At 40.0% G+C, this 18,886-nt stretch overlaps 1 protein-coding gene across 1 annotated transcript in view; it reads left to right on the top strand.

The window, feature by feature from the left end:
* The window catches only part of LOC140477769 (integrin alpha-2-like), a 188,164-nt gene that overhangs the window by 64,528 nt on the left and 104,750 nt on the right, over positions 1 to 18,886 (top strand). Inside the window, exons 3-5 of the mRNA XM_072571628.1 lie at positions 10,519 to 10,628; positions 13,426 to 13,517; positions 16,489 to 16,603. Coding sequence (XP_072427729.1) covers positions 10,519 to 10,628; positions 13,426 to 13,517; positions 16,489 to 16,603 — 317 coding nt within the window. The remainder of the gene's footprint in view (positions 1 to 10,518; positions 10,629 to 13,425; positions 13,518 to 16,488; positions 16,604 to 18,886) is intronic.

Here is an 18,886-nt window from a genome sequence, read left to right as displayed (position 1 = left end):
GTTACTCTCACCTTACCTTTGAAATTCAGCTCGTTTGTTCATGTTTGAACCAAGTTGGTAATGTAGTCAGGAGCTCTGGCAATAACCAAGCTGGGCGTTACTGAGCAGGTTATTGCCGAGCAGGTGCTGCTTGACAGCACTGTTGATGACATCTTTCCTCACTTTAATGATGATCAAGAGTAGACTGATGGGGTGTTAGTTGCCTGGGTTGGATTTGACTTGCTTTTTGTGTACAGGACATACCTGGACAATTTTCCACATAGTCAGGTAAATGCCACTGTTGTAACTGTATGAAAGCGCTTGGCTAGGAGAGTGACAAATTTTAGAGCACAGGTCTTCAGTGCTATCTCAGAAAAGTTGTCAGGACCCATAGTCTTTGCATTATCCAATGTTTCCAACAATATCTTGATATCACAGGAAGTGAATCGAACTTGCTTAAGATTGTGGTGTTGGGGACCACTGGAGGAGACTGAGTTGAAGCATTCATTCAGCACTTCTGACTGAGATCATTCTTCATTCTTCAGCCTTATTGTTTGCACTGATGTGCTGAGCTCCACCATCAAATATTTATTGAGCCTCCTCTTCAGTGAGTTCCTTAATTGTCCACAACCATTCATGACTGGGAGCTCAGATCTGATCCATTGGTTGTGCAATCACTTAGCTCGGTCTATCACTTGCTATTTATGCTTTTTGGCTCGCTCCTGTTTGGTAGCTTCCCTATCCATATGTTACTTCCTTCAATACTATGGATGAAGCCCATCTTGTCTAGGAGAATCATTAACCCCCAATTCTGCTAATTTTCCAAATACTACTGTTTTCTATTTTCCTTTAGCTCTTCAGTTACATATATTGGACACCTAATATTTCTGGGAATTTTCTATATCTTCTGTGCAACAGGACACAGTGCGTTTATTATTTATCTGCCACCTTCTTACCCTCCAATATAAATCCTCATCTGTAATTGGTTCAAAGTAATCCATGCCAACCTTTAAATCTTCAAGAATTGTTAGAAGGTTTTACAGTCTGTCTCTGTGTTTATTGAAAACTTGCTTTAATTTTCTTTTCTTCACCCTTTTCCCATCAGGGTGTTTGTCCTCCTTTGCCGTGCATCAGTTTGTTGCCAATTCTTAGGTGCCACCAGCAGCTTTGGCATTCTTATAAGCGTCTTTCTTTGATCTAATCTTTTATTAGCTATGGTTGATTCAGCTTTCCTTTTGGGTATTTGTGCCTCAAAGGAAAGCATATTTGTTGTAGACCTTGGGGTAATCCTTTAAGTACAAGTCATTGCCTGTCTACTGTTATGTCTTATTGTGTATTTTCCCGATCCACTCTTGCCAACCTTCCTTTAATGGAACATAGTTAAATATCACACAACACCAGGTTATAGTCAAGAGGTTTATTTGGAAGTACTAGCTTTCGAGGCGCTGCCTCTTTTAACACACACACACACACGACCAAGCTTACATACACACACGCTTCCACATGCACTCACACCCATACGCTCATCCACTCTGTCTCTCCTGCACGTGCACACATATAAGTTTATGGGGTCAATTTATATTTGCAGAATTACATTTTATTTTGCTCAAAACCTGCATGAATCCATGTAAGATTCTGTAAGCCCCACTTTAGAAGTAGAATTGACTCAACATTGGTTCAGACTTTACCTTCACATGTTTAAGGTATTTTCTGAGCTGAGCTGACACCTATTATTAGATAAGCTGATGCCAACTTGAGAATGTAATTCTGGGATTTACATATTAAAGAACCTAAACCACCATATCTCTTTCTAAAAGATGAAAGGCTTAATCTAAATTTGTTTAAGAACTATAACCTGGTGTTGTGTGATTTTTAACTAAAGTTGTTTAACATAGTTCTGCAACTCCATGACACTGTAACCCTTTTGCTATAAATTCTGTGTCACATGGTCATGTTCCACAACCACCTGATGAAAAGGCAGTGCTCCGAAAGTTAGTACTTCCAAATAAATCTTTTGGACTACAACCTGGTGTTGTGTGATTTTTAACTATGTCCAGCCCAGTCCAACACCGGCACCTCCAACTCATACAACATAGAACACTACAGCATAGGAACAGGCCCTTAAGCCCAACATGTCTGTGCCAATCGTGATGCTATTCTGAGATAATCTTATCTGCCTACACATGGTCCATCTCCCTCTGTTCTCTGCCTGTGTATGTGTCTGTCTAAATGCCTCTTAAACTTTGCTATTGTATCTGCCTCTACCACTTCCCTGGCAGTGCATTCCAGGCACCTCCTACCCTCTGTGTAAAAAAACTTGCCCCGCACATCTCCTTTAAAATATCCCTCTCTCATCTTAAACCTATGCCCCCTAGTATTTCACATTTCCACCCACTCATACCCTCACAGATTCCCTTTCTCAGAATGTATTGCCCTATTTTTGGAATGAGTGATTTTGCGTAGTCTGCTTGATGCTGCTGCAAATCAGGTGGTCATGGGATCCGAGGATTCAAACCTGATACTTCTCAGCATTTGGAGGTTGGTTTTTGCACTTGATGGTTTTTCTATCCTTGACAAATTTCCTCTTTCGTGAGTTTAGTCAGAGGAGGCTTCTATTCCATTTTTTGTTTGAGGTTTAGTATTGTTTAATTTGGAATCGCCCAGCTGTGTCAGGAGGGGCTGTACTTTCTAGTTCTGTTTTTGTATGTTCTGGTCTGGTTGGCACAGTGCCTATTCTGCTTTCTGGGAACAGTAGCAATGCACTTTGGCAGATTTAACAGTCTGATTGTTATACTTCCAGTTTGTTTTCTTCTCTTTTCTCACCGAGACATTTGTATATTGACTTTCTTCATAGTAGTCCATCCAAAGTACTGTTGATTAGGCCATTGATTTTGTAGTACTTTTGAGAATATTTGAATTCCACGACGTTTCCCATATCTTACCAGGAAACGTCCACGATGCGCACAATGGGCAACATGCAGTTCATTTAGTTTTTACATTGCCCAAATGTGTCCTTTTAGAAAAGCTGATTCCTCTGCTCCTTAACCAAATTTTAATGTGATTTTTGACTGTCTTTGAACATCTAGAATCCTAGAATCATTACAGTGCGGAAAGAGGCAGTTTGGTCCAATGAGTCAGCATCAACTCTTCAAAAGGCATCCCATGCAGACTTAACCCCTGACTGTGTCCCCATAATTCTGCATTTATTATGGCTGGCCCATCTAACCCGCATATCCCTAGACACTATGAACAATTTAGCATGGCCAATCCACCTAACCTGCACATCTTCAGACTGTGCGAAGAAACTGGAGCACTTGAAGAAAGCCCATGAAAAAATAGAGAGAACATGTAAACTCCATCAAGGGTGGAATCAAACCCCGGTCTCTGGTCCTGTAATGATGTCGAGATGCTCGTGCAAATTGGGGTGGATAAGGTCAGAAGTCACAATGCCAGGTTCTAGTCCAACAGGTTTATTTCAAATCACAAACTTTTAGAGAGCTGTTCCTTCATCTGATGAAGGAACAGTGCTCTGAAAGCTTGTGATTTCAAATAAATCCGTTGGACTATAACCTGGTGCCATGTGACTTCTGACCTGGAGCTGTGAGGCAGCAGTGCTCACCACTGAGCCACCATGCCACCCATCTATTCATGTATTAATTTACAATTTGTAACACTTAATTGCATCTCCTGTCCAAAATTTATCCCTTAAGTAATAAATATCTGAAAGAGTTATTTCATTACTGTTTTGGGGATTTTTCTATGTGCAAATTGGCTGTTGCATTTTCTGCATTATGAAAATGGATAAAAACAATGACTGCAGATGCTGGAAACCAGATTCTGGATTAGTGGTGCTGGTAAAGCACAGCAGTTCAGGCAGCATCCAAGGAGCTTCGAAATCGACGTTTCGGGCAAAAGCCCTTCATCAGGAATACAGGCAGAATGCCTGAAGGTTGGAGAGATAAATACTTTCTCCACCTCAACCCTTCCCCACCCTCCTCTCATTTATCTCTCCAACCTCCAGGCACTCTGCCTGTATTTTTAATGAAGGGCTTTTGCCCGAAACGTCGATTTTACTGCTCCTCGGATGCTGCCTGAACTGCTGTGCTTTTCCAGCACCACTAATCCAGAATACATTATGAAAATGAAAACCTGTCAAAACTGTTTAATTGTTTGCAAAGTGCTTTGGGCATTGCTGAAGTCATAAAAGGTGCTATACAAACACATGTCTTTCTTTCTATATCACCATCCTGATTCCAGTGGCATCATCCAGTACACAAAGCTAGGAATCACATCAACATTTGATAACTCAGAGTAAAAAGCATGTTGACTGTTGTTCATCAATGTGCCCTTCTACAAATAGGTCACTATTCAGTCAGTAATGACTACAAATGCAATAATTTGAGAATATTGTGACCACATCATGGGACAGGATTTAAATTCCTCAGTTAGAACCTTAATATCACAATGAATTCCAGACCTAGCTCCACATCATCATGTAAATGCCATGTGCAGTTATTTGGATATGCAAAGCATTCCACTGACCAGGAATCCCGTTCAATTAATACCAGTAGACTCAGGAAAGAGACAAAACCAAAAATCAAAAACAACAATCAAAACAGGAATGGATCCAACTTAAAGGATGTGTAACAACTATTACAGAAGTGCTGCTCATCAGGAGTGTAAAGGACTGTCTTGATGAGTGCAGTTCCAGCAAACCTCAGCAAGCTTGTTGCCATCCAATTCAAAGCTTGCTTGGTAATACATCACAAACACTCACTCCATCTACCATCACCAACACTCAGGAGCAGCAGTGTGTGTCACATACATGATGCACTGAGGAAATTCACCAAGGCTCCTTCGGCAACATCTTCCAAAGCCATAACCACTACCATAAGGCCAGCAGATACATGTGAAAACCTGTAAGTTCTTCTCCAAGCCGAGAGCAGGAAAGTGAAGCGAGAATAGCTATAGTGTAGTTTTGATGATAGATACTCAATGGACAGAAGGTCGTCTTCTGTATTGTACCATTCTATAAATGTATGATATTGTGAAGTCATTCACCATCCTGATTTGGAATTGTGTTGATATTCCTTCAGTATTACTAACCAAAATCCTGGAACTTGCTCCCTAGCAAAATGTGTAAGCATTCCTGTACAAAATAGGCTGCTGTGATTCAAGGAAGGAGCTCACTATCACCCTTTTATGGCATTTAGGGGTAAGTAATAAAGGCTACCCCAGCTAGCAATACCCAAATCCCATGAATGAATAAATAACATTCTGTATTTTCCAATGTTATCATATGCAAATCCACATTCTGGTATTAGCATGATTAACAGATTCAGATTGATGAGCAATGAACACACTTCAGTAGTTGATTTAACTAGTTAGCACAGATACATCTGGAAATGATCCTATGTCTTAAACAAATTGGTACAAATTCCTCACCTGTAATTTATTATTGATCATGGGGACCCCTGGTTCTTACAATCCTCTCTATAACTCTGCCTTACCTCAGCCCATCAAATGTTGAAACACTTATCATGTTTGTCATTTTTAAACTCAAATACTCAATTGCTTCTCCAAGTTAGGTTCAAAAGTGTGCCCGTCTCCCATTCTTCCAACCTTATAACGCATCCGAATTATAAATGGCCAGGACATTAAAAAAAATTACTTAACTAATCAGCACCCAAGGAAATTGCCAAATTTAAACTGTATATTTTACATCTTTATGTACAAACGTTGAAGTTTCAATACATTCAACTATCATTTGTGCAGATCGAAACACATATGATCCATGATCCCAGCAATCCATAATAAAGTCTGCTTTTCAATTTTTAAAGTACAATAGAAGGCTGTCAGCCAAATAGACATTCAATTCTAGTTGAGGCACTGGTTATGGGTTCAAATTCCATCAGTTGGAGGACTTGAAATAAATAATCTTCATTCGGGAGGTATGGAAATAGCAGGGCTATGATTTTTTTTTAAATGGCTCAGCCTTTTGAAATTTTTATCTCATAAAATGCATTAAAAGAAACAGGATGGTCTAGTGAAGATATACAGTAAGCACATAAAAGTTTAGTTTAAATACTAGAAAATTGGCTTGTTTCCTGTTTCTCCTGAAAATATGGTCATTACTTTAAATAAGGCTCTGTAACATAGGAACAGTCAGTTTATAGGAACAGGCAGAACGATCAGATGGTAGTCATATTAGTTCAAGGGTGTACAGATTATACATGTGTAGCATGTTTTCACATTGATTTGCTGCCTAGTTACATGTATCTGTGAATTCAAACAGAGGAAATTCAGTGTTCTAATCATAAGCACACAGTTACCACTGTTATATGATTATCAATTTATTTTTGTGTGCTGTTGGAATCACAAGTGTTAGATTATTAAAATAGTATTATTTGTGATAATTTCATGCTTATAACTAAATAAATTATCTGCCAAAATTTAAAAGACAAATGATCCATTTTCTGTGACTTGATTCAGTTGAAGGGAAGATAAGAATTATGCAGTAGAGAGAAATGTTCTAACCTGCTAAAATTTCTTCAAGGAAATCATTTTTAGAGTGAAGGGATTTCAGATAAAAAAGGCTGATCCTTAGATTGGGGGAGACCTTATGTCGCAAATTACCGACTGTAGACAGTAATGCTTTTATTAAACAGCTGCTCCTTGCAAACTGACAGCTTCCTGAGAATGGCTGAACTCTGCTCCCACAACCCCAGCCCTGTTAGGAGTATCTCCATAAGAAACAATGGAGCTCAACTGTTCTTTAAAGGCAATGGATCAACTGCCAAGGTAGAAGGTGAAGCAAAACATTAGGGGAATGTACAGAGCAGGATGTCTACACTGCAGCTGTCTGGTACAAGATCATGCAAAGCCCCCACTTCAATAATGTTTGTAGGAGTTGTATGGAATTAAGGACTTTAAATGAAAGCATGACTGCAAACTTCCTCCTCAAACATAATGATATTCCTATATGGAATACAGGAAACAAAATCACTGTATCCTGTTCAATAAGCCAAACCGAGTTACAGCAAAATAATGTCAAATGAATTGATGATAGTTTCCTGACAATTTATTAGAAGTTGTCAATCTATTTTTGTTCAGTGATAAAGCCCATTAACTATTTATTGCAATTATCCTTCTTGTATTCGATAAAGCAGCCAAACCATGTCTGTTAAATAGAAGATTCCGATTGGGATAAATCCCTTCAGCAGGTTTTCCAGTCTATCACCTCATGATGTGCACTCCATATTTGCTTTCCTTTTGCTTATTACAGTGCTTCTGCATGAAACTAGATAAATAATTGACAGCAAAAGTTCAAGCATTAATTTGTGCAGCAATCTTAAAAAAAATCTGCAAAAACTCCATGGAATTTTTCATGAAGTCACTAAATAAACCTAAGTTATTTTTCTTATTCTCTTCTGTCAAAAAGACTCATTCTTCTGAAGATTAGTAATTCACTATTCATTTTTTTCTTGAAACTCCTAATCCACTGAAAAGAGATAATTGATAAGGTCCAATTTTAGACACCAAATCCAATGAGAGCAGATGGGCAAAGGGTTAAAATTCCAGTAGCAAGTTTCACCCCAATACGACATCTTCACCTCATCATCATCAGAATAAGCAAGGTTTGAGATGCTGTAGAGTCAATGTCTCAGGCAGACCACTGGAACTCACAGAAATTCAAAATTCAATGCTTGATGAGATATTTAATGCCCTGAGGTAATGTGGAGAGGGAACAATTTGAAGTAGGCTCTGGCTTTCTCTCAATGCTGCTGAGATAACACAATGCTGATAGGAATAAAAAAATGCCACTAAAGAAATGTCATAATTTTTCCTAACCTCGAAAGAAACTAATATTTATATTTTTTAAAATTTTCAAATTTAAACATTGTTATCAGCTTTCAAGGGCAGAAAGTCTGATTGGGGAAATCCAATTATGAAGGCTTTTACTACTTTCTTGTTCACATTATTTTTGCCTAAGTGATCACCATTTAAAGATTATAATCCACACATTCCTAAAAGAATGTTATCACTACAAACTTCTATCATTGACATTTTCAAAGTTGCTACCTTTTAGTGGCTCAATGCATTGATTCTAAAAGTTATTGTGGCTCTGTCATATGTTCAGCCAGAAACTAGGAATTTCAGAGTCACACATTTCAGAGGAAGTGTGTAATCTTGAGTCTCTGCTGAACAGTATGGTATAATTAAAGTGTTCGTAGAAACTTAACTAGCTTTGATGCTCCTGGTACATGTTGGTGAAACTTTTCCAGGTTCCTGCTCTTGATTATTCTCCAGGGATTAAGTTAGAATGTGTGTGATTTTGCATGTGCGTGTGAGTATGCATGTGTGGACACACATTTGTGTGTGACTGTGAGTGCCAATGTGCATTGGTGTATATTTATCACTTATATTTTCTATTGATTTGTGTAGGTGTGCATTAGTGTATGCATTTGCGTCTGTGAAGATGTTACATGGCAGTATCTCCATGGCAATTAGAAAAGTTATTTTAAATATTTTAATATCTGTGTTAAACATTATACTTGAATTGTGAATGAAGAGTCCGGAGTTGGCTGCAATACCAGTGTGGAACCTAATGACACCTGCAGAGGTGGTGTTGGAGACAGAAACAAGAGGGAAATCAGAAATGCTCATGATGTATCCCTGAGTTGACACTGTAAAGGGTTAACTTTTGAGCATATATGGACACAGAACTGGTTTGAAGGTGGAAGACAGGGTGGTGGTGGAGGGTTGCTTTTCAGATTGCAGGCCTGTGACCAGTGGAGTGCCACAAGGATCGGTGCTGGGTCCTCTACTTTTCGTCATTTACATAAATGATTTGGATGGGAACATAGGAGGTATAGTTAGTAAGTTTGCAGATGACACCAAAATTGGAGGTGTAGTGAACAGCAAAGACATTTAACACAGGATCTTGCTCAGATGGGTCAATGGGCTGAGGAGTGGCAAATGGAGTTTAATTTAGATAAATGTGAGATGCTGCATTTTGGGAAAGCAAATCTTAGCAGGACTTATACACTTAATGGTAAAGTCCTAGGGAGTGTTGCTGAACAAAGAGACCTCAGAGTGCAGGTTCATAGCTCCTTGAAATTAGAGTTACAGGTAGATAGGATAGTGAAGAAGGCATTTGGTATGCTTTCCTTTATTGGTCAGAGTATTGAGTATAGGAGTTGGGAGGTCATGCTGTGGCTGTACAGGACATTGGTTAGGCCACTGTTGGAATATTGCGTGCAATTCTGGTCTCCTTCCTATTGGAAGGGCGTTGTGAAACTTGAAAAGGTTCAGAAAAGATTTACAAGGATGTTGGCAGGTTTGGAGGATTTGAGCTATAGGAAGAGGTTGAATAGGCTGGGGCTGTTTTTCTCTGGAGAGTTGGAGTCTGAAGGGTGAACTTATAGAGATTATAAAATCATGAGGGGCATGGATAGGATAAATAGACAAAGTCTTTTCCCTGTGGTGGGGGAGACCAGAACTCGAGGGCATAGGTTTAGGGTGAGAGGGGAAAGATATAAAAGGGACCTAATGACAAACTTTTTAACTCAGAGGGTGGTGTGTGTATGGAATGAGCAGCCAGAGGAAGTGGTGGAGGCTGGTACAATTGCAACATTTGTTTAGATTCCCTACAGTGTGGAATCAGGCCCTTTGGCCCAACCCAGTCCACACCGACTCTCCAAAGAGTAGCCTACCCAGACCCATTTCCCTCTGACTAATGCACCTAACACTATGGGCAATTTAGAGTCATAGCATGGCCAATTCATCTGATCTGCACATCTTTGGATTTAAGAGACATTTGGATGGGTATGTGAATAGGAAGAGTTTGGAGGGATATGGGCTGGGTGCTGGGTTAGGATATCTGGTCAGCATGGATGAGTTGGACCAAAGAGTCTGTTTCCATGCTGTACATCTTGATGACTCTCTCTCATATATATATATATTAGAAGCTATGTCAATGATGATGTATTATAATGGCTTCACATTTCATTATATTTGTGAACTTAAGTATGCAGGATTATGAATTTACAGCACTTTTTAAAAAAATGAATGAAAAGACTCATTGCGATCTTTTTTGCAAAGCATTCCTTGGAAACCACGTGATTCTGCCCTTTATAAATCTCTCAGCTTTGGCCATCATCTGTGTTGATTTAGCTAATGGCTCTGTTGGGCCTGTGGCCCCAGGAACCACTCACTTAATGGGATGGGGAATCTGAAGAAGTCTAATTCATTGGCAGTCTTGGGAAACACTTTCAGGCAGGGCCACCTCATGGATCAGTGATAGTATGTCCCAAATTTTTCCCCAACAGGTAACTATTTCCACAGGAGCTGAGATTCAATCTATAGAGAGCTGTCAGTACAGCAGATTTCTTTGTCAACATGAGCTAATGATTCAGGCATGACAGGGTAAATATGCTAAATTCTTCTGTTGATGATTCAGATGAACGTGAAGCAATATTGTGTCACTATTTTCTGAATCACCTGATTTATTCTCACAAACATGTTCCCCATTTACAGGTTGCTGGTCGGGTCACCATGGAGTGGTTTTCCTGACAATCGCACAGGAGATGTATACAAATGTCCTATCAATAGCAACAGTGCAACTTGCGAGAAACTCAACTTGGGAAGTAAGTATGATGCCACAATAAATGTGAAAAATGTCATATCCATTGGTGACATTTCTAACAGTAGGTAGGCACACACCCAGCTGAGTTTCATTCTGCATCAGAGCAGAGTTGGTTTGAAAATTGTCTACTGTCTTTTTCTGTTTCAATCTTTTTCCTCAATATCACTCAATACTGAATAGAATTATATCCCATAATATTTTCAACTATACACGAACATACAACCTCTGAAACTCTTTCAATTACCTATGACCTTTAAACAGGAAAATGAAATCTGAAATAAAAACAGTAAATGCTAGAGAAACACAGCAGGTTGAGCAGCATCTGTAGAGAGAGAAATAGAGTTCTGATTAACCCTTCTGAAGGACAGTCATATTAGACCCCAAGCATTACTCTGTTTCTCTGCTGCCAGAGTGGTTAGCACTGCTGCTTCACAGCACGAGGGACCTGGGTTCAATTCCCCCCTTAGGTGACTGTCTGTGTGGAGTTTGCACATTCTCTGCGTGTCTGCATGGGTTCCCTCCAGGTGCTCCAGTTTCCTCCCACGATCCAAAGATGTGCAGGTTAGATGAATTGATCATGCTAAATTGTCCATAGTGAAAGGTCCATTCGTCAGGGGGAGTGGGTCTGGGTGGGTTGCTCTTCAGAGGGTCAGTGTGGACTTGTTGGGCCGAAGGGCCTGTAGGGGATCTACTCTAATCTGCTGAGTTTCTCCAGTGTTCTCTGTCTTTGTTTCAGATTTCCAGTATTGCTTTTCTTTTAATGTGGAGGCCACTTGTTGGATTCTGACAGGGCTGAAAGTTCTTTTTATTTTGCACCTGTCTCATGGAAGTACCCCATGACTTGCCCAAGATAATGAGGAGGCCCCACAACTTATCAAACAAAAAAGCTTTATCATTGTTGCCTCACATTTCCCCAACCTCTCAGTTAACCTTGCAGTTAAACTGTGGTTTCGGGTAAATGTTAGACTGCTCACCTCCTCTATCTAAATGATCCCAAGGTTCTAGAAGCAACAAAGTATATCTCTATGGCAGGTAAATATCTTGCTCTTCTCCTGGGGGCTTGAGGAACAGACAGTTTTTGAGAATGTTTCCTCAGTTCTCACAGATACAGCCTTTATGGTTTAATTTCATGGAGATAATATTGACTTAGTCTGACAATAAAAGCAGTCATATCAATTCAGCCATTGATGATACCTATTCCTTGATATTGTATTGGGAGAAATGTGCACTGAGAATTGCTGAATTAATTTCATCCAATTAACATGATCACACAAAATCAGAACGATCCCCATATGTGACAATTTTATCATTTGATTGAATTCATTGATTCATTTGTTATTGCTTTCCCGATTTCTGTTTGTACTCATCAACCACCATGCATTTTCTGGTATTTGCCATGGTAAACACCTCCCACATTTTACCATGTTAAATATTTACAGGTTGCTTTTCCAATTGGCGTCATGTCTGATCTCATCAGTCATCTGTTTTGAGTCGCACAATGTTGGAACCTGATCTTGTTAGTTTTTGGAATGCTTTTACTCTGCATACTCAATATTATACCATTTGCAGTGTTTCAGGTGATTTCCATCCTATTTGCTTTTGTTGTTCCGATATCATTTTGCCTTTCTATAATTATATACATGGCTCCTGGCATTGCATATTTTAAATTCCCAGATCATGTTAAATTTGTTCACTCTGCTGCTGCTATCTGTATTGATGTGTGAAACACTCAGATCCTAGAATTTATCAAGAGTTATCTGAAAACCTGTCAAGATGAACACTACCTCTTGTCTTTCTTGATGGACTGAATTATACCACAAGCCACAAATACTGACTGAATTTTTTTCAACTTTGTATTAGATTGATTCATGCTTCATACTCACAGCAATTATTTTATTTTTTCTATTTTCACAAACCTCTTCTGTCCCTCCAAAGAACAAGCATCCCTCATTTTACACAATATTTATGGTAACCTATTTGTTCATAGCACTGAACTAGCAACCCAAAGGTTATAAGCTCAAAGTCATCAGAACAAGTTATGAAACTGAATTCTGGAAATCTAAACAATTTCGGGCTACTTCCAGACAATATAACCATGAAAGCTGTTTGATTTTCATATAAACATGGCTGTTTCATGATTGCAGATCAGCTGCCCAATCAATGGAGCTGGAGCCAAATTCAAGGCTGCTATTCAGCATGATTTTTCATGCAGGCCTATATTTTGCCGCCAGTGAAGTATCATCTCCGATTCCCCTCTTCGTGAGATTGAACTTCCATCTCCTATGGACTCCCATCCAGACTGCTGCTGGAAAGGTGCCTTCAAAACCTCAGATCACCAGATAAAAATAGTGTGCAGGAGGAAATCTGAGTTTTCTCCTCCTCTGAAAGTGGCAAACTTGACCTCAGTGAGCATGGAGGTACATTTTGCATATTAGGCATTTTCAAGCCTTAGAAAGTCCAGAGAAATATCACATGGGGCCAGGAATGCAATTGAATTCCTCCAGGCCATTTTTATACTGAACACATCTCCATACCCAGATGAAAGTTTGATCCTTAGGGTATGCTTAAAAAAAACTGCACAATAAAGTTTAATTGTTAAATATATATTTGGTGAAGTTATTTAGTTTGTTACACTGGGCACTTACTGATATCAAACACCATTTAATTGATTGAATAGATTTCATTTCTCTTGGCTCTCAAAATGAACTGTCCCTCCACTATTGGTGAATGCAATGCTTCTTGTATTAGACGAATGCTAAAATATAATATTTTATTAGATCTTTTGATTGATTTTTCAGATATAATGACTATTCCAAATGTGACTGAGGACAAACAGGACATGAATGCTGGTTCTACACTGATCAGAAATGACAAAACTGGTGGATTTTTGGTAACTGCAAATTTTGAAACTGGATATATTGCAAAATGTAGTACTGTGATGTGATATTAATAACGTACTTAACTTTAAACTTTGCACAATTCACTCAGATTGTGAGTACTCTTGAATAGTGTTAAGTGCTGTTGTCAAGATCACTTTTTGGAACCAGGTGAGAAACATAGTAAATAGATCTGCTTCAGTTCAGCTACTTTTGTTGTAAATTTATACAACTATTGAATTTCTAAATAGTGATTCAAATTTTCTGACAACCTGTCGTTATCACTCAGTAGATGTGAGGTAAGTGTGGGGACACTGCAGAATCCCTATCATAGCACACTACACTATAAAGGAATTTGACATTGGATTTCTACACCTCTAACTCCCTGAAAATCTCCCATTTCAAATGGAGACTTCAGAGGACTCTAATAAGCAAATATTTAGTCAGGAGAAAGTAAGCTATGAAAGACATAGTCCTATGCCTAAGCAATTATTCAACTGACCCTGTATTTACCTGGATCACCCCCAACTACAACTCCCACAAATCCCTTACACCTCCACCACATGATTTGACACCAATAATCCCTCAAGATGGGACCCCAACAACCTTGTCGGACCTGACCCCGCAGCTGCCAGAACCAATGCAACACCCCCATCTACTGCCAGATCCGAATGCACTCCTCCCTTCACATCATATGTGCCTTTATAACTGCCTGCATGTTAATCTGAACAGAATCTTAATCTAGGACTCCCAAGTCCCTTTGCACTTGAGATTGCCCTATTTAGAAATATTCTATGCTTCCATTCTTCCCACAAAAATATATAATCCCACACTTTACTGCATTGTATTCCAATCTGCCACTTCTTTGCTACTCACCTTGCTTGTTCAACTCCTTCTGAAGTCTGTACTGGTCACCGATGGTCATATTAAAAAAGACTCTTTTATCCCTACTCTCTACCTTCTGAAGTTAGCCAATCCTAAATCTGTGGCTGTGCATTACCCCGAACCTGAACGGCTCTTATCATACTTCATAGCCTCCTTGTCAAAGGCCGTCTGGAAATCCAGTTGGGAGGTCATGTTGCAACTGTCCAGGACATTGGTTAGGCCAGTTTTGGAATAAAGTGTGCAATTCTGGGCTCCCTACTAATGGAACGATGTTGTGAAACTTGGAAAGGTTCAGAAAAGACTTACAAGTGTGTTGCCAGGGTTGGAGGGTTTCAGCTATAGGGAGAGGCTGAATAGGCTGGGCCTGTTATCTCTGGAGTACCGGAGGCTGAGGGGTGACCCTATAGAGGTTTATAAAATCATGAGGGGCACGGATAGGATAAATAGCCAAGATCTTTTCCCTGGGGTGGGGGAGTCCAGAACTAGAGGGCAGAGGTTTAAGGTGAGAGGCGAAAGATTTAAAAGGGACCTAAGGACAACTTTTTCACACGGAGGCGGTGCGAGTAAGGAATGAGCTGTTAGAGGAAGTAGTGGAGGCTGTTATAATTACCACTGTTAGAAGGTATCTAGATGGGTACATGAATGGGAAGAGTATAGAAGGATATGGGCCAAGTGCCGGCAAATGGGACTGGATTAATTGAGGATATGTGATAGGCATGGATGAGTTGAACCGAAGGGTCAGTTTCTGTGCCGTCCATCTCTATGACTCTATGACTATATATCTAACTTGCTTGTTACCTCTACCATCAATGCTCAGTAGAAGCTGCTGTTGAAATTTGTCAAAGATTATTAGACAGCACCTTCCAAACTCATGACCACTGCACCTGCAAGGACAAGCGCTACAGTCACTATCCTGTTCCTTCACTGTTGCTGGGTCTAAACCCTGAAATTTCCTCCCAAAGGGCATTGTGTGTCAACCTACAGACTGTGCTGAAAATGTGTTGTTGGAAAAGCGCAGCAGGTCAGGCAGCATCCAAGGAGCAGGAGAATCGACGTTTCGGGCATGAGCCCTTCTTGAGTAATGTTAAGTACTGTTGTCAAGATCACTTTTTAGAACCAGGTGAGAAACATAGTAAATAGATCTGCTTTAGTTCAGCTACTTTTGTTGTAAATTTATACAAATATTGAATTTCTAAATAGTGGTCCAAATTTTCTGACAACCTGTCGTTGTCATGAAGTAGATGAGAGGTAAGTGTGGGGACACTGCAGAATCCCTATCATAGCACACTACACTATGAAGGAATTTGACATTGGATTTCTACACCTCTAACTCATGCCCAAAACGTGATTCTCCTGCTCCTTGGATGCTGCCTGACCTGCTGCGCTTTTCCAGCAACACATATTCAGCTCTGATCTCCAGCATCTGTAGCCCTCACTTTCTCCTAGAAGATTTTAACCTACAGACTGTGCCAGTTCAAGAAGACAGCTCACCAATACCTTTTCAAGGGTAACTAGAGATGGGCAGTAAATGCTGACCAGCCAGCGATGGCTATGTCCCACATGTGAAATAAATAAAAACACTTGACACACCATGCACTCCCAGGTCTATGCCAACCATTGCACCCAGGCATTCTTAATAATCCCTCACATCCTCTGTACCAATGCATGGCACTTCTATCCATCCCCAACAGCCCTTCATACCTGCACGAGACTCCATAGCACTCACATGCTCATTCACTCTGGATATATTCAGTACAGAACCAATGAACCCTGCAAGAGGAATAGCATATGTGGTACTTCATTCAAAATTTTCAGAAAACAACTTTTGTTGCTAGAAGCCCAGAAAGGTGTAAATCAACCCAAAAACAATAACAGAAGCTTTACAACTTGACACCTCTTTGTCTTGTGCAAAGAAACATTAAAGCATTGATTAAGGAGATGACAGAGAAATAAAAGCAGATTCAAACAACTGCAATGTGTCTTGAGCAGTTGGTCCCACCTCCATGAAAATTGAGAGGTACCAGGTGTTGCCTACCCCTGGCTAGGCCAAGATTGCAGTATTTTTATCAGCAGAATTAATTTATTTTTTCTTTCTTTCAGACTTGTGCTCCATTATGGGCACAGAAGTGTGGTACCATGAATTATCCAAGAGGGTTGTGTGCAGATATAAATTCAAACTTCAAAATATCAAGAGCCTTTTCACCAACTGTTCAACGTAAGCTTCAACTTCAGATGCCAATTGTTACAAAATGTCAAACATTCTAGAAATAACATCATTATTATCACAGAACTTTTCGACTCTTACTTAGAGTCATAGAGTCATAGCGTTGTACAGCAAGGCAACAGATCCTTCGGTTCAACTCATCCATGCAGACCAGATATCCTAAATTAATCAAGTCCCATTTGCCAGCATTTGGCTCATATCCTTCCAAACCATTGGCAATCATATAAGACCATAAGACATAGGAGTGGAAGTAAGGTCATTCGGCCCATCGAGTCCACTCCGCCATTCAATCATGGCTGATGGGCATTTCAACTCCACTTATCCACATTCTCCCCGTAGCCCTTAATTCCTTGTGACATCAAGAATCTATCAATCTCTGCCTTGAAGACATTTAGCGTCCCGGCCTCCACTGCACTCTGCGGCAATGAATTCCACAGGCCCACCACTCTCTGGCTGAAGAAATGTCTCCGCATTTCTGTTCTGAATTGACCCCCTCTAATTCTAAGGCTGTGTCCACGGGTCCTAGTCTCCTCACCTAAGGAAACAATTTCCTAGTGTCCACCCTTTCCAAGCCATGTATTATCTTGTAAGTTTCTATTAGATCTCCCCTTAATCTTCTAAACTCCAATGAATACAATCCCAGGATCCTCAGCCGTTCCTCGTATGTTAGACCTACCATTCCAGGGATCATCTATGTGAATCTCCGCTGGACACGCTCCAGTGCCAGTATGTCCTTCCTGAGGTGTGGGCACCAAAGCTGGACACAGTACACCAAATGGGGCCTAACCAGAGCTTTATAAAGGCTCAGTAGCAAAACGGTGCGTTTATAATCCAAACCTCTTGAGATAAATTACAACATTGCATTCGCTTTCTTAATCACGGACTCAACCTGCATGTTTACCTTTAGAGAATCCTTGACTAGCACTCCCAGATCCCTTTGTACTTTGGCTTTACGAATTTTCTCACCATTTAGAAAGTAGTCCATGCTTGTATTCTTTTTTCCAGATGCCTTTAAAATGTTGGAATTGTACCACTTCCATCACTTCCTCTGGCAGCTCATTCCATACATGCACCATCATCTGCATGAAAATCTTCCCCTGAGATCCCTTTTAAATCTTTCCTTTCTCACCTTAAACCTATGCCTTCTATGTTCCCTCAACTTTGGGGCAAAGACCTTGTCTATTTACCCTATTCACGTCCCTCATGATTTTATAAACCTCTATAAGTCACCCCTCAGCCCCCGACACTCCAGACAAAATAGCCCCAGCCTATTCAGTGTCTCCTTATAGCTCAGACTCTCCAACCCTGGCAACATTCTTGTAAATCTTTTCTGAACCGTTTCAAGTTTCACAACGTCCTTCTTAAAGCAGGGAGACCAGGATTGAATACAATATTCCAAAAGTGACCTCTCCCATGTTCTATCCAGTCATAATATGGCATCCCAACTCCTATACTCCACGGACTGACCAATAAAGGCGAGCATATCAAATGTCTTCTTCACTACCTTGTCTACCTGAGCATATTCCATGGTTGAGTACCTCTAATAAACAATTTGACACAATGAGTTCCCAGAGTGCGTAAGCACATCTCCCCTTAGATTTGCATTACCATAGCTGATTTCAGTCCATTAAGTGGTTAAAATCACTATAAGATCGTAATGTGGTGTTTTCAATAATCATAAAGCAATGTGAGGTATAAGTTGTACACCTTGGGGAAAAATGCCAAATTTCAAATAATCTCATCAACTAGTACTACAGAAGAACAGAGTGCTAATTTATTGACAATTAATTCATAAAGAACTGTTGTTAAAATTACATAAGGCTTGGTGAGACTACATCTGGATTATTATGTCCAGTTTTGATCTCCTTACTTGAGGAAGCATGTGGTGGGACTGGAGCCAGTTCAGAGAAGGCTAACCAGATTGATTCCAGGATGAAAGTGCTGTCGGATGAAGAGCATTTGAATAGCTTGGTCTTGGTCTTGTACTGGCTGGAGTTCAGGGGAATGGGGAGGATCTGACTGAGGTATATAAAATGCTAAATTGGATTGATACGGTGGATGGTGAACAGATGTTTCCTTCTGTGTAGAAGTCTTGAATATGAGGTCATAGATACAGAGTGAGAGGAGGTAGGTTCAATACTGAGATAAGGAGAAACTGCTTTTCTCAGAGGGTTGTGAATCTGTGAAACTCACTGCCCCAGAGTGCAGTGAAGGCTGAATCAATCAACAGATTCAAGAAAGAAACAGATATGTGTCTGATGAACAGTGTAACAA

This window comes from Chiloscyllium punctatum, chromosome 1 (assembly GCF_047496795.1).
Source record: "Chiloscyllium punctatum isolate Juve2018m chromosome 1, sChiPun1.3, whole genome shotgun sequence".
In the NCBI taxonomy this organism is placed as follows: Eukaryota; Metazoa; Chordata; class Chondrichthyes; order Orectolobiformes; family Hemiscylliidae; genus Chiloscyllium; species Chiloscyllium punctatum.
The sequence above is the reverse complement of the archived record's forward strand: the minus strand, read 5'-3'. Positions and strand labels throughout refer to the sequence as shown.